The sequence below is a fragment of the Strix uralensis genome, chromosome 7 (genome assembly GCF_047716275.1).
Source record: "Strix uralensis isolate ZFMK-TIS-50842 chromosome 7, bStrUra1, whole genome shotgun sequence".
Classification (NCBI taxonomy): Eukaryota; Metazoa; Chordata; class Aves; order Strigiformes; family Strigidae; genus Strix; species Strix uralensis.
In genome coordinates, this window is record NC_133978.1 from 12,502,027 (window position 1) to 12,516,461 (window position 14,435).

The 14,435-nt window shown below is 43.4% G+C and overlaps 1 protein-coding gene across 2 annotated transcripts in view; it reads right to left on the reverse strand.

Moving 5' to 3' along the window:
* CDHR1 (cadherin related family member 1) overlaps positions 1-13,527 on the reverse strand; it is a 49,620-nt gene extending 36,093 nt beyond the window's left edge. The window contains exons 1-5 of one of the 2 annotated variants that reach the window (XM_074874475.1): positions 13,372-13,527; positions 12,128-12,249; positions 11,268-11,363; positions 1,849-1,994; positions 1,045-1,095 (exon numbers count right to left, since the gene is read on the reverse strand). In XM_074874475.1, the coding sequence (XP_074730576.1) occupies positions 1,045-1,095; positions 1,849-1,994; positions 11,268-11,363; positions 12,128-12,188 (354 nt within the window). In that variant the 5' untranslated portion in view covers positions 12,189-12,249; positions 13,372-13,527. Of the gene's footprint in view, positions 1-1,044; positions 1,096-1,848; positions 1,995-11,267; positions 11,364-12,127; positions 12,279-13,371 lie in introns of those variants that run through there. The other variant, XM_074874476.1, reaches the window with a different exon arrangement.
* Positions 13,528-14,435: the final 908 nt, after the last annotated feature.

Below are 14,435 nucleotides of genomic sequence, written 5' to 3' on the forward strand. Positions count from 1 at the left end.
CCCCTCTTCTAGTGGGATGGGGAGGACAATTGAAAAAAAGTAAAACTTTTGGGTTGAGACAAGATTAGTTTAATAACTAAAATAAAGAATAAATATAAAATTAAACATAAAATATAAAAATAACAACAATAATAAAATATAATAATAATTGTAAAGAAAAGGAATGTAACAAAGAGAGAGAGAAATAAAACCCAAGAAAAGACAAGTGATGCACATTGCAATTGCTCACCACCCACTGACCAATGCCCGAGCAGCGATCAGCTCCCCAGCCAACTCTCCCCAGTTTATGTACTGATCATGATGTTCTACAGTATGGAATATCCCTTGGGCTAGTTTGGGTCAGCTGTCCTGGCCATGCTCCCTCACAGCTTCTTGTGCACCTGCTTACTGGCAGAGCATGGGAAACTGGAAAGTCCTTAATTTAGGATAAGCACCGCTTAGCAACAACTAAAACACCAGCATGTTATCAACATTATTCTCACACTAAATCCAAAACACAGCACTGCACCAGCTACTAGGAAGAAAATTAACTCTATCCCAGCTGAAACCAGGACAGTCCTTAATGATTAGGCATGATCAAAGCTTTATTCAGCAGCAGACAAGAAAACCCCCAACACCTTAGCCTAAGCAAATCTTCTTGATGTCATGCTAGAGAAACATTGCAGGGGTGGAGGGACAGTCAGCTCTTGGGTGTCCAACACTAGTTCCTATAATGTCATGCATTTCTCCAAAAAGCCTTAGATCTTCCTTAGGTATGAATCCTACTGAGCTGACAGTGAAACTTCACAGGAAACTGCTGTAATTCTGCAGGCCACTAAGTCAGTCTTTCAGCTCACACTACGTTGTAATTATCCTCAAATAGCTGAGCAAGGAGCTGGAGTGAGACTTGAGTTACTGGGAGTTCAGTGGCTCTTGAAAGAGGAGGTAAGACTCTAATGAGATTATGTTTTCTGATAAAAAGAGATAGAGCCTGTAAGGTAATTTAATAGGAGGAGGTATGTGGGGACAGACAGTTTGACAAGCTGCAGCATAATTAATACTTACTGTACTCAGGCCATCTGAAATACTGACAATAACTTCAATTTCGTCTTCCTTCTGTAAACCAAGAATATTCCTTTGTTAGAGAGATGGTGTTTGCCCTGATTGGAAAAGGGACTGCAGATTTAAATGTGTCTCAGCAGGTAGATGAAAGTAACAACTAATACCACAAAGCAATCACAGCAGAGACTAGGAAGACTGCTCAGATGGTCCAGCTGCAGGGCTCCTTGGACTTTCTGTGGCTACTGTCAAGAGATGGTTGGTCTGAGAATCCCTGTTGTCCTGCAAAATGCTAGTGAAAATCAACTTTTTCAAGAAACACTCCCTAAAAAGACACAATTGGTTCAAAATTCTTCTGTCTCAGTATACAATATTTTGAAGGGTTTACTAAGTACTGTGTGCCCTTCCCTGCAAAGAAGACATGAAGGGTTCAATGCCTGTGTTCACAGAATAAGGCTGTGTTTAGGCCACTATTGCTGGGAACATCTTTACCCCCGTGGTTACATGGTCTAAAGGACTGTGATGTAACTAGAGAAGTGTCCTGGAACACAGCTTACACAAATCTCTGCTTCCTCCTAATTACAGGAGAATCCCCTGTTTGAAGATTAGAGGACTGTAACTGCCCCTAAACTCTTGACGGGGTTCAGGGTGAGGGAAAGAGTAAACTTCTCTTTTGGCAAAATCTGGGCAGACAGCAGTCAAAAACTTTGATAGCAGTGTCAAATACGTTGGCATTGTCCCTCAAAGACACAGATCAAATTAAACTGAAGGAAATTCCACGAACACATGGAGTGATGCATTTCACTGTACCTCTCTGTCCAGCTCCTCGATCAGTGTAACATTTCCAAGGTTCTTGTCAACAGAAAAGTAGCGTCTTGATCCAGTTTCATAGGCCAGGCCATATGTCACGGGATCTCCTTCTGGATCAGTTCCATTCAGAGTGTACACATGGGTACCTGAAAATTCAACAGCATTTCCCTGTGGTTACTTCAACCAGTGAGTATTTCACTGGTCTGTTCCTTAGGAACTTAGCTGCCCTGTGTCAGACATAGCTTTTGTAAATTAAACCCACTTATTGGGAAATACAGATAAGTAGACAGGTCAAGCTCTTGACTAACTCTCAGGCCAGGTGAGTCAGAAGCGATGCTGTTGTATGACTAAGTGACAATCTCAGCAGTAGCAAAAGGCCCTCACACACCTCTGCTCTGTGGAACAATGACATTGCAAACTAGCAGGCAGAGGATGCGGCAGCTGAAGGCAGTGCTCCCACAGGACTGGACCCAGGCTCTGAAGCTGAGGAGATGTAAGGACATTTGCAGACTTTTCCACTTTCAGAACTAATAGATGCAAAAGCCTTCTTTCTCACTTCACTCCCCCTCATTAGCTCCCTCTCATTTAATTCTTGACACACCCACTCATGCTCATACCAATGAATAAATTCTCTAAACTCATCAATGTATTTCTTTCACAAGTTGGGGAAAGAGAGATTGTTATTTCTAATTTTAATCATTTGAGAAGTTGATGCCACTTTTTCCAGTAAACTGACTTTGTTTACCAGAAGTGATACTCCCTGGGGGAGTTATACAACCCATGTTTTCAAAACATGGTGAGGGTTTATTAGTATTATATTTTTAAACCTGCATTCTACTGTGCATTAATATCTTCATCCAAATAACTTCAAGCACTTTACATCTATCAGTTAACTGAGCCTGAAGTATAAAAACACTGTTGTTGTTTCCTTCCAATCTGCTGTGCCCTGGGTAAGTTAACTGAGATATTCAAGTTACAGAAGTTTGGAACACAAACTCTGCTTTACATCTAACAAAGTTCTCTGCACTTGAAATACTGTAGCCAAGTGACTCACTGATTAGTACTGAGTCTTGCTTGTGCATGGGAAACAAAGATGTGATGGGAGGATCCCTGCTAAGAAAGTTAGCATAAAGTTAAGAAAGAACACTGTTAAAGGGAACCCAGAAGACTCCAGTTTTAAACTACTCTGGCCCCAAGTCTGAGAGATTTTTAATTCTGTACTCAAAAGTCATAATCTTTTTCTCATCTCCTCTCTGCAGTGGCAGTGAAGTTTTTCACTGACCATAAGCTTCTGTTTAACTTTAGAGCTTTGGTTGAGGTCCTGCCCACAGCACTGACAGATCAGCTTCTCCAATGTTTCCTCAGATTTGCAATGCAACCTTTTGCTCCTCATTTGCTTATTCCTTGGCATGCGAAGTGTGAAGCAAACAGATCAGTGGGCTTAATGGACATGCAATGTCCAGGCATCAGTGGTGACATTTAGAAAACATGGCTGTCTACTTTACATAACAAGAGATTGTGCCAAGCCATGTGGGAGCTGTGCTCATTTATGATTATCATTATGATAATCAACTTATGATAATTACCAGGGCAATACTTGGCAACTTTGTTCACAGTGCAAAAACCAGTGGGCCCACAGGAGCACAAACAACAGACCCTGTTACAAGCTGGCTCAGACAGCCAACAAATAATCAAGATTTGCAAAACAGGTTCACAAAACTACAAAACACTTCCACATTTTTCTTGGACTTTTCTCACAAAACAGAGTAGAAAATAACGACATATCTGTAACTGAGATCCAAAAAAATTATTAGGAAAAGACAATGAGCAGTATGATGAGACCCTTCTCTGTAACAACTGAACTGTGTAAGAACAAAGAAATGCAAGGAGAGGAATAAACTGGGGCTGATATAAAATAGTGTCCTGAAACGACACCTACCTCTTGATATAGCTGTCTACATAAGAGATAGAAATTTCAAGACTATTGAAGGTTCTGCAGCACCAGCACTGACTGCATTTATTCTTGGTTTTCAAAAGCTTTGTCTTACTATCACAGCTGGGGGCCAAATGGGGAATTTAGGTGTCAATTGTCAGCACTTCACTGACATCATTACCAATACAGTGCTTTTCTTCATCCTTTTTCAGTCATTAGAAGTTTTTACTTCTTTAATTGTTTTTCTGCCCTTCTTCTTCACTTTTCCTGTCCCTTCCACTTTATATACCACTGGCTGTCCTGCCTGTTTTTAGCTCATGCATATGTCTGCAGCAGCTACTGCAGCACTGCCTGTGCAGTGGAGAAACACGATGGACACCCCAACATACGTCTGGGGTCTCTTGGAGCCTGCGGGCAACAACCAGGCACAAGGTCTAGTGCTGTTAGTGGGGCTGCCCTAAACTACCAACACAAACCACTCCTCAGGGATCACAGGGCATGTGCTAGAGAATAATAGACTATGAAGGTTTAGGTGAATACATTTGAACCTGGGCTCATTCTTTCAGTCTCACAATTTTATCTCCTACATTTTCTAGGAATTTTCTTATAATGAAAACAGGAATTTTCTTGCTGCTAAATGTGATATTGGTACAGACTGAGATTACTGAGATTTCTGAGCAATTAATGAGGGATATAATTGATCTTCACACTGAACTGTTTGCTTCCTAGCTAATCATAGAATCACAGAATGGTTTGGGTTGGAAGGGACCTTAAAGACCATCTAGTCCCAACCCCCTGCCATGGGCAGGGACACCTTCCACTAGACCAGGTTGCTCAAAGCCCCGTCCAACCTGGCCTCGAACACTGCCAGGGAGGGGGCAGCCACAGCTTCTCTGGGCAACCTGTTCCAGCATCTCACCACTCTCACAGTGAGGAACTTCTTCCTCATATCTATTCTAAATCTACCCTCTTTCAGTTTAAAACCATTACCCCTTGTCCTATCCCTACACTCCCTGATAGGGTCCCTCCCCAGCTTTCCTGTAGCCCCCTTTAAGTACTGGAAGGCAGCTATAAGGTCTCCCCAGAGCCTTCTCTTCTCCAGGCTGCACAACCCCAACTCTCTCAGCCTGTCCTCATAAAGGAGGTGGTCCAGTCCCCGATCATCTTTGTGGCCTCCTCTGGACCCACTTGAGCAGTTTCCTGCCCTCCTTATGTTGGAAGCCCCAGAACTGGACACAGCACTGCAGGTGGGGTCTCACAAGAGCAGAGTAGAGGGGGAGAATCTCCTCCGTCGACCTGCTGGCCACACTTTTCTTGATGCAGCCCAGGAGATGGTTGGCTTTCTGGGCTGTGAGTGCACATTGTCGGGTCATGTTGAGCTAAAGCTGACACTTCCTTCATTTTTCATAATACAGGACACTTGTGTGCCTTTTAAAATGGATTGTGGATCAAAATTTCTTTTCTAGCTCATTATAATTCCTAATTTTGTCTGAATTGTAATTTCACTGCACAATACTCTCCATATCGTTAACACCCTGGGAACACATCTCAGCACAATGTTAATGCCAATTAAAAATCTCCTCTCAGTGTGCTGCTGGAAAGGAAATAAATGACAAAAACAGCTAAAATCTTATCAGTGAGTACCAAGTGAACAGCCTCTCCCTGTCAGAAAGATACTCTCTACCCAGAGATATGGCAGATTCTCTACCCAGAGATATTGCAGATGCTGTGTCAGGGCCCCAGTCGGAAGAGCTTCGATGCTCCGAGTACTTAGGGAATGGTGCAGCAGGCTGGGACAGAGAAATCCCAGGGAGCTGCACAGTGCTCTCTGCTATGGCTGCTTCCCAGGAGCCAACACCAGGCTTTCACTCCATTTGCCTTTTCCATCTTAAAAGTCATTTGCTCTTTGCTCCTGCTACTCGGGCTGAATGGCTGTCCCATGATGCCATTGCTCCATTTTACTTCATTTCTGACTTAAATTTATTCATGGCCAGCCTCTGTCCATGTGCTCTGGGGCTGGTTTTGCCCTCTCACTGAAGACACGCTCTCCCTCTCTGCTATGTGACACTCAGCAATCAAATTCCCTCCCTGCCAAGCTAAACAAGCCAAGCACATTTTGAACTCAGCTCAGTCCCCCTGTTATCCTTTGCCAACACAGCTGACATCTGTTAACAAGATGCTGAGAGGGACATCCATGGCCATGCTCTCAGGACAGGACACCTCTCTCCCCAGTGTCACAGCAAATATCATCTCGCCTGGGGTTATGCGCCTGCTCTCCACCTGTCCCAGCCAAATGCCCGTTTTCCCCACCACGAAAGGTGACGGACAGTTAACACACAGCCTACAGATGGCTGATTTACACTGCAAGCACAGGGGAGCTCAGGCTCCTGGAGGATGTGGACCATACACCAAGACTACCTCAGAAGTGGCTCCTTCCCATTCACCGCCAGCTACTGCGCCTTCCTGAGCAAGCCCGAACAGCTCCTGCTCCCTCCCTGCACCCCAGCACACCACGCTGGCTGGCAAAGTGGAGACATGGCCAGGGCTGGCAGCCCAAAAGCCATGGCTGCTACAGCAGCAGCTGAAACAGGCCCTGAAGCTGCAAGCCCCTCTGGTGGGGAGAGGCAGGTTTCAGTGGTAAGTGCTCAGCATGGGGCCCGAAACACCACCCCATGGACAGCAACAGCGTGTCCCCACGGCACCCACAGCAACCAACTCCAAGGAGAAGCCATCTGAGGGCAATTTTCTGATGTATCTGCAGTTTCTGTTAGAAGCATAAAACCAAAAGTGAAGGCTGTAGCACCTGCGAGCCCTCAGTGCCTCTCTGTGCAGTGCGCTGCTTTGCAGGGGGGCTCCATTCTGCACTGCGTTAGCTCTGCTTCAGTGATGCAGAAGGCAGGCTGTGTTTAACAGTTTTGTTCTGGTAGCTCCTAGCTTTCCCAGGGGGAAGAGTTTAGTTTCTGCAAGAAGTTGAATATTTTTGCACCTTTAAACAATTTAGCCTTTCTGGAGTCATCTGAATGTGAGGTCTTGGTGGGTCTCTAGATTCCAAGACACAATTTGGACTAAACTGTCCATGTCTGTGTCCATTCTAGTCAGAAAGGAATTAAAATTTAAAAGAGAAGCACATTCTTTCACTCAGATATTTTTTGTGACAAGGAGGGCTGGAAATAAATTGTGGGCAGAAAAAATTCCTTGCGGGTTCAAGTACTATGTCTGTGCTGGATGAAATACAGAAATACAGAGAGATGGCAGAATGCCAGGGTGGGATCACTGAGCACTGAAGGACTGACCAGGAAACACATTAGCAGGGACTCTTACCAGTTTGGGGAACAGCAGGGTGACAGAAACAGAGAAGAAACAATGGATACCAGAGAGGACAAGAGGGCTTTCCACAGACAGATGTGAATGATGGGAAGAAACAAGACCAGGAGCATGCAGGAATGACAGGGGAAGCTTGAAGGATGGAGGGACCTGAAGTGGTCAGTTAGCCAGTGGTAGGTACCTGGCAGCTGTAGCTTTGATCAAAGAAGAACTGTCACTGCAAACTGGCTTTTAATGGAGGGAGAGTGCATATTTGGGGGCATGGGGAAAAAATAGATTGGAAAAATGCGAGGATGAGAGGCATGCAAAGATCTCCAGAGCACTGATGATGCTTGGGCTTTTAGAAAGTAATGAATTTAAGCCTTCTGAGTATGCTTCAATCCCTTGCTCTGCAGCTGTTCTCAGTCCCACTTTGTCCCCACTAGGAGGGTTTACAGGGATTAATGAGGTAAGATGAAACAAACAACCTGAAATAGCATCCCACACATGCCCTAAGACCTTGATTAGAAGTGCATATACATTGTGTATGTACACACGCAATTGCAACTCTTTGCAAAGAGCTACTCACCCACCTAAGTGGCTGACAAACAGTCACACCAGACTGCAACTGGTATTTCAGTTCATAACTTTTCCCAATCTTCTTAAATCTGGCACTGGAAGGGACTGCTGTTCTGGCCCTTCTTACCTCAAGGGGTCTCATGCTCTGCAGCAATAAATGGGATCTGGGAATCTGCAGACACTTTCAAGCTTTCACACAGAAATAGTATTTGCTGGTTTTATGATAACTTATGTCACAATGTATGTAACTTGGTAGATCACAACTATCTGTAAGTACGCACAATTGCACAAGAGAAAAGAAGGTCAAGTTAAGGATAATATGAGCATGATAATGTAGTTTTCTTGAATTTGATACGTTCATGCAGCTGCAGCACTGCAATTGCTCTTTCGAATACATTGTCTCTTTTCAGTGCTCCAAAATGTTGCATGTCCCTTGCCTACAGATGCCTGAGAATATAACTAACGCACATCACTGCCAACTCCTTGTAATCTCAGTGGGGCCAAAGACTGTAAAATTCCTGGAGGTTTATTAAACCTGCTGTTCATGGCATTGCTCAGATCAGACACTGGCTGCTGCCAAGAAAAGCATCCTGCCTACAACTTCAAATTTTATGTAAGCACAGGGAAGACCTAATGGCAACCTGCCCATTTTTGCAGCACCTAAGCCTGAGTGAAGCCATGCAGAATCAAACATATAGAAGTTTTAATTACCCTGTTTAGCCACTGATCATCCTGCTCAAACTGAAAGATGACTGCTGGAGCGTGGATGTTTGGGACTGCACATGGATATAGGAGACCAGATTCCTTCTTCTGAAGGAGGAGATTGGGGCAGAGGGATGAAGAGTAATAGCCGCCTCTGCAATGTGAGACCCCTCACTGGGGTGACAGAAAAGGGCCAGCCTGGTAACCATTTAGCATGCACAGTGTGTGAGCCCTCACTGAGCTCTGGCATGAAGCTCTGACTGTGGTCTTATGCAAACACTGGTCCTCTTGCCCTCCACAAAGCTGAATGCATACCTAGCACCGAAGTGCCAGTGTCATTTGTGCCCTCCTCTGGGAGCCTCCCTGCCAAATCATCTTGAGCAGTGGCTGTGCTGACGTGGGCAGTGGGTAGCAGCAGCAGTTTGCATTGAGCAGCCACATCCCAAGGGAACTTCTCAAAGTGCTTTCAGAGCAGAGGACCCTGCAGTACTTACAGCTTTTAGTCAAGGTGTTCTGGGAATTAGCCCAAAGAACCACTGGCAGCTGCATGGCAAAGCTATCACATTTGGACTTCTCAAAAATAAGCTTTTTACACCCTTTCTGAAGGTTTCTCTAGGCCCTCTGCAAAAGCCTAAACTCAACATCTCCTAACCTTTCACCCCAGAGAAACACTTTTGGTGGCACCTTTGGAGCTTTAAGCCAGAAGCTGCTTCTCACTTGTCTTTTAAAGCATATTTATACAGCAAATTTAAGTACAAGCTAGCCAATGTAAACACATGTAAACACATTCTGGATGAAGCTAGCAGGCATGAGGCACAGCAGCACTGAACACAGAGAGGCTTGAGCTTTATCACTGCTGCAAACAATGCATAAACTCTCCAGGGACCTCTACATACCTAGTCTGGTTGCTAATGTTACAAAAGCACATGCAAAAGCCAGTCACATATTTCTTATTATTCTTACTCAGGCTAGTTAAAAGAATGCTAACACAGGCTCTGATCCCTCACACTGCTGTTTTGCTGTCAAGGCGTGCACACTCTTCTTTGTTGCCTGCTGACCCAAATCAGATGCTTTGGGTCCCAGTGCTAGAAAATTACTGCTGTACTTTGCTGCTGCAGGGCGTGCTGTCATCTGAGAGACTGTTTGGTGCTACGGTCTTGATAGGAAAGCCATTTTTGACATTGTTGCAGCTCTGTGCCATCTTTACCTCCCCATCCCCACGCAGGTGGCTGGAGGCTCCCAGAGGTGGCAGGGAGAGGCTGATGCTCTGCAAATGTCTGCAAGTTGGCAGCACACCAGGGGATGGGAGTCTGATGGCAAGCCAGTGAGTTGTACTGACTGCAGTTTAAGTGGTGGAGTTGGCAAACACCACCCCAAACTGAGTCAGGGTCCCATTTTGTGGCTATCTGGCACTGCAAGCCTTATCTACACTATTAGACAAGTGATTCCACTGGCTAATCTTACTCCAGCAATCAGCAGAGCTGTCCAGATCATCAAGGCTGAGCAAGTGTGGTTTCCATGTGAATCCAGGCAGAAGTACAGCAAAAATCGCAGCTCCTTGGTCTGCCTCTGGCTTCTGCAAGTGCCAGTACATTACTGTTGGCCTTCAGCTGAGGTTTCCACTTAAGCTTGACTGAGCTTACAGAAAATCCCTGCTACATCATAAGCAAGCTCTTTTTAAGTTCATCAGATAGATGCGTCACTTCTACACTATGTGCCACCTTCTCCACCTCCTCTTCTCTGGTTGACCAGGCAAAGGAGAAATCGTTGCTTCCCAATCACCCTCTTCCCACCCCCTAGCACGCCTGGTGTGGATCTTGGCTGTCATTAACACCATTGGGCCAGAAATTGAGACTTTGAGCAAACACCAGGCAGCTGCTTCCTAAAGCAGTGAGAGACCCTGGTCATGTTGAGGGAGGCAAAGGCAGCAGCATCGGTCTTCCAGAGGAGGCTGTGCCCTCTGAATCCTTTCCTCATTCTCATCTTCCCCAGCTGCCTAAGCCCTGGGAGGCGGGGGTTTTGGGTGCACCCCATCACACAGCCATCTTTCTCCTCTATGCATGAGGCAGCTAATAAATGCGTGCTCTGGTATTCAATTTGCAATAGTTAAATACTTTTTTGATTTAGCCTGTAAAAGCTACAGACAAACAGGAGCAAACCCTAAACAAAATCTCCGTGCAATGTTTGAAGAAAAGGTGGTGTTCATCGCTGTAATATACTTTACATAAAATATTTTAAATGTTAGGAAATTATTCTTCCCCCATGGAAAATACTGATTGTAAATCACATTTTTGTTCTTATTTAATTTTTCTTAATGCAACTACAGTTAAAAGAAGCATAAATAAATCTGCCTCAAAATGCTGAAAGCTGAAAAATGTATCAAATTTTGATTTTTCAGTAAAACAAAACAAAACTTTAAAAACATCAGTTATTTAAACAAAGCAATTTTCACTACATGTGGAAACATTTTCTACCATTTGTACCTTAAACATGAAAAATGTGATAACTGCTTAAAGAAAATCATGCCTCTGTTACTTTTCAATGTACAGCTTCCTTTTACCAGGGCTGTTAAAATTACTAGCAATTAGGCTTTCTCTTCATAAGCATTTACAGAATTGGTAAGAAGTCCCTCACCACCATGAATTTATTTCTAACCGCAAAGGTCTGTGCTCTGATGATGTGAATAGATTGGCGGACCAAGAAAAGGGGAGCTAAAATTCATGTTTTAAATTACAGCTACAGTTCAAACATGTCATTTTAAATTGAGGCTAATTAAAAGCTTGAGAGAAAAACATCTAAGACCACAGCAGATAACAAGAACCTACAACAAAATATATGTTGCTAATCAAAAGAGCAAGCAGCTCCAGCTTCACAATTTAAACATGCAATTTTTAATACTGACCAACAGGTGTGTCCTCCGAAAGGCTGAGAAGTGCCATGTTCCCGTTTGTGCTTCTGGCTCCATTATCAAAGAAATATGGTGCATAATTTGCCTGAACTGCAATTAAAACAAAACAGAAGCCAAAGAAAAGCATTTTGTAGGTGGCAGTTATTTGGCTTTGTTACCTGACTCTCAGTAAACATGAGCTGTTTTGGGAATACTGTGAGTGCGTAACATACCCAGTTGCTGCAATGGTCTTTCAGAACTGTATCTGTACAGATATTTTTAATAAAATTACTTCTACACGCCACTGTGCCAGTATTCATACAGCAGCAAATAGAGAAAGAGAGTATATGGAAAAAAACCCCACAACATCAATGGAAACAAAACAAGTAGCAGGACCTCTCTAAAAAACCCCGATCAGTTCCAGACAGCTTCTTTGCAAAATTAACCTTCTCAGCTTGCGATCACTGTACACCTCTCCCCTACTCTACACATGCAAGTCTGAAACTTTTCCAGTGCCTCAGTACCTTAACCAGTATTCTAAGCACACTCTGTTTTAAAATTATGCCTACTGCATGAGCAATTAGCCATAATTAAATAATTACTTACTTGCTGCCAGACAACAGCAAAGTTAAAAAAAAGACAAGAAACAACAAATTAGTTGTCATTCTACTGACTGACTGTTAGAGATTCAAAATAGCCCATTTGAAACAAAACTCTAAATATATAAACACAGAGGGTAACACTTGCACAGGGATCAGCTGCCAAGGAAAATATTTCAGGACAACATTACCACACCAGTAAGGATTACTACAGGACTTAAGGTTATGCTTATATCCTCCTGTATTTTTACTTAACAAATTGATTGTTGTACTCACCCAGGCAAACGTGCACCAAACTGAGAAATAAGGAGAGGGTGAAATGCCTTACGTGCTTCATCCCACTGAAGAAAGGGCCAATTTCTTCTCTGTCTTAAGGGCTTGGTGTGTTTTTTTTCTCTCTGAAAGGTCCAGGAATGCGTCCTTCAGACTGATGTAGCGCAGAAATGTGCAAGAGGCACTAACAGATGCTAAGATGTTAAGCGGATGACACGTCTTAATTTCTGAGGAATTTAAAGAAGCTCCTTCCTACCACCTAATTAGACCAATTACTTTGCAGGGAGCTGTGGGACTAATTTCTGAGACAAGATTTAGAGGAATCGGTGTAACTCTTATAGGTTCTGCTGTCAGTACTGTATTTGTGCTGTCCAAAGACACACGTCAGAGAGAAGGTAAAGTAGAAAGTTGCTTTCTTTCTGAACTCTATCTTTAATTCTCTAAGCCAGTCCTCTATTTTTGAGAGCTAAAAGAGGTTTCTTTTTATTTTAGCTTTGGTAATCTTGAGAAGCTACAAAGGAAGAAAATCTAACATTAGCAGCAAACAACAAACATGATTGTTACTGTTGTAAAGGAAACAATCACATTTATGATAGCAAAAAATACACAAAATTGCATACTAAAAATAAGGAAGTCAAAATGTTCTTTTAATGAGCTGGCCTGATCATTTGATTCTTAAACTGCATGAATTTCTGAAAGCATCTTTTACATTCAGCAGGCAATTTTTAACCAACATACTGAAATGTGTATTTAACCACCAACAGTGGAAAAAAATTTAACAAAGTAGCTTTTTCAATTGCTTGTTTTGATTTTCTGCAGGTAAAAGGTAATACGTATCATCCAACGAATTATAGGGTTAATAGCCACTCTGGGAAGTTGTTCACAGGCAAAGCTTTTGGCTGCTTCAAAGGAACTTTACATGTGGTAATATTTAGCTTCCAATCAAGGAGCTGTTTACATAGTGGCTTAGTTGTTTAAACTTGACCTGAGGCAAAGCACTTGCCCTTTAAGGATGTGTTGATGGAATTTTCTGTTCTTTAACTAACAGCCTTAGTGAAAGAAATGTCTAAGAAACTAATCAGTCAAAGTGTTCTTTATTGCCCTCCACTGCCAGGTGGGCGGTGCTCCTGAGCTAGCTTTCACCACACACAGAGGGGAGGGACAGGCTGGGCAGTTTCTATATATTTTTCCTCCAGAGGGAGCTGTCAGTTAGATCCTGCCGCATATTTATAGTGTACCTTACCCACCAGCTGCTGCAACTGCAGGGTGGAGCTTGGAATGATGGAGGGAGAGTGAATGATGGAGGAGGCCATCTTTGCTGGAGATGCAGTGCTGTGATGCTCCCATGCTGTGGACAGGGCATTTCTGCACCTTCACATTCCCCAGGACCTATGGTGCTGCTGGAAGGACACCTCTGCCTGCAGAACAAACCAACTGTAAGGCTCCCAGAAGGGTAGAAGTAAAACTCTTGTGCACAATATTGACAAAACTCACCATCCGTTGTGGAACTTGCCAGAGAATGGTACAGAGAGTAAAGTCTAAAAAGGCTCCAAAATGGATTAGATGAATTAATGAAGATTAGGTTCATCAGTGACTAGGCAAACGTGATGATACAGATGCAAACTCTGGCTCGGTAAGGCACTAAATTACCACCTGCCACAAGCTCAGAAGTTAAACCAGGGGAAGGCTCTTTGTCATCTTGATCTTTTCCTAACTGTTTTGTACAAGACCAGACCTTTGGAGTGACTCTGTAAGACCATTCTTGTAAGGCAGTGTTTGCAAAGGCTCCATGTCAAACCAACATGTGACTTCAGCAGTGGCCTGTAAAGCTCAGGGAAATCTGCAGCAGGCAACTAAGAAAAACAAATGTATTTTTAGTGCATTTAAATTCATGATATGGGGATCCAAAGCTGAAAATTGTGTGGGTGGGGATACACATATACAAGACGGATATAGATGTAATCCCTGTTACAGATTTAACCATGCCACCACTGTCAACAGTAATATTAAACCCTGATAAAATCAGAGAATGCACCTCCATTGTGCCCAAAAGCAAACATATATAGCACCTAAATGTCCTCACCTGCTTCCTCAATCTGGAACTAACAACACATTATTTTCCTGCAGAGTATTTTCCTAGAAAAAGTGATGGAGAGCTCTTGTCAAAGTTAATAGCTGTCTGTTCCCCTGGTTGCATCCCCTGGGGATCTAAATCTCTAGGGTCTGCATCTCCAAGGAAGCAAAATGTCTCACTCCTCCTGAATTTCAATGAGTTTGAGCTCTTAATCCCCTTAAGAGTTTGAAAACCTAG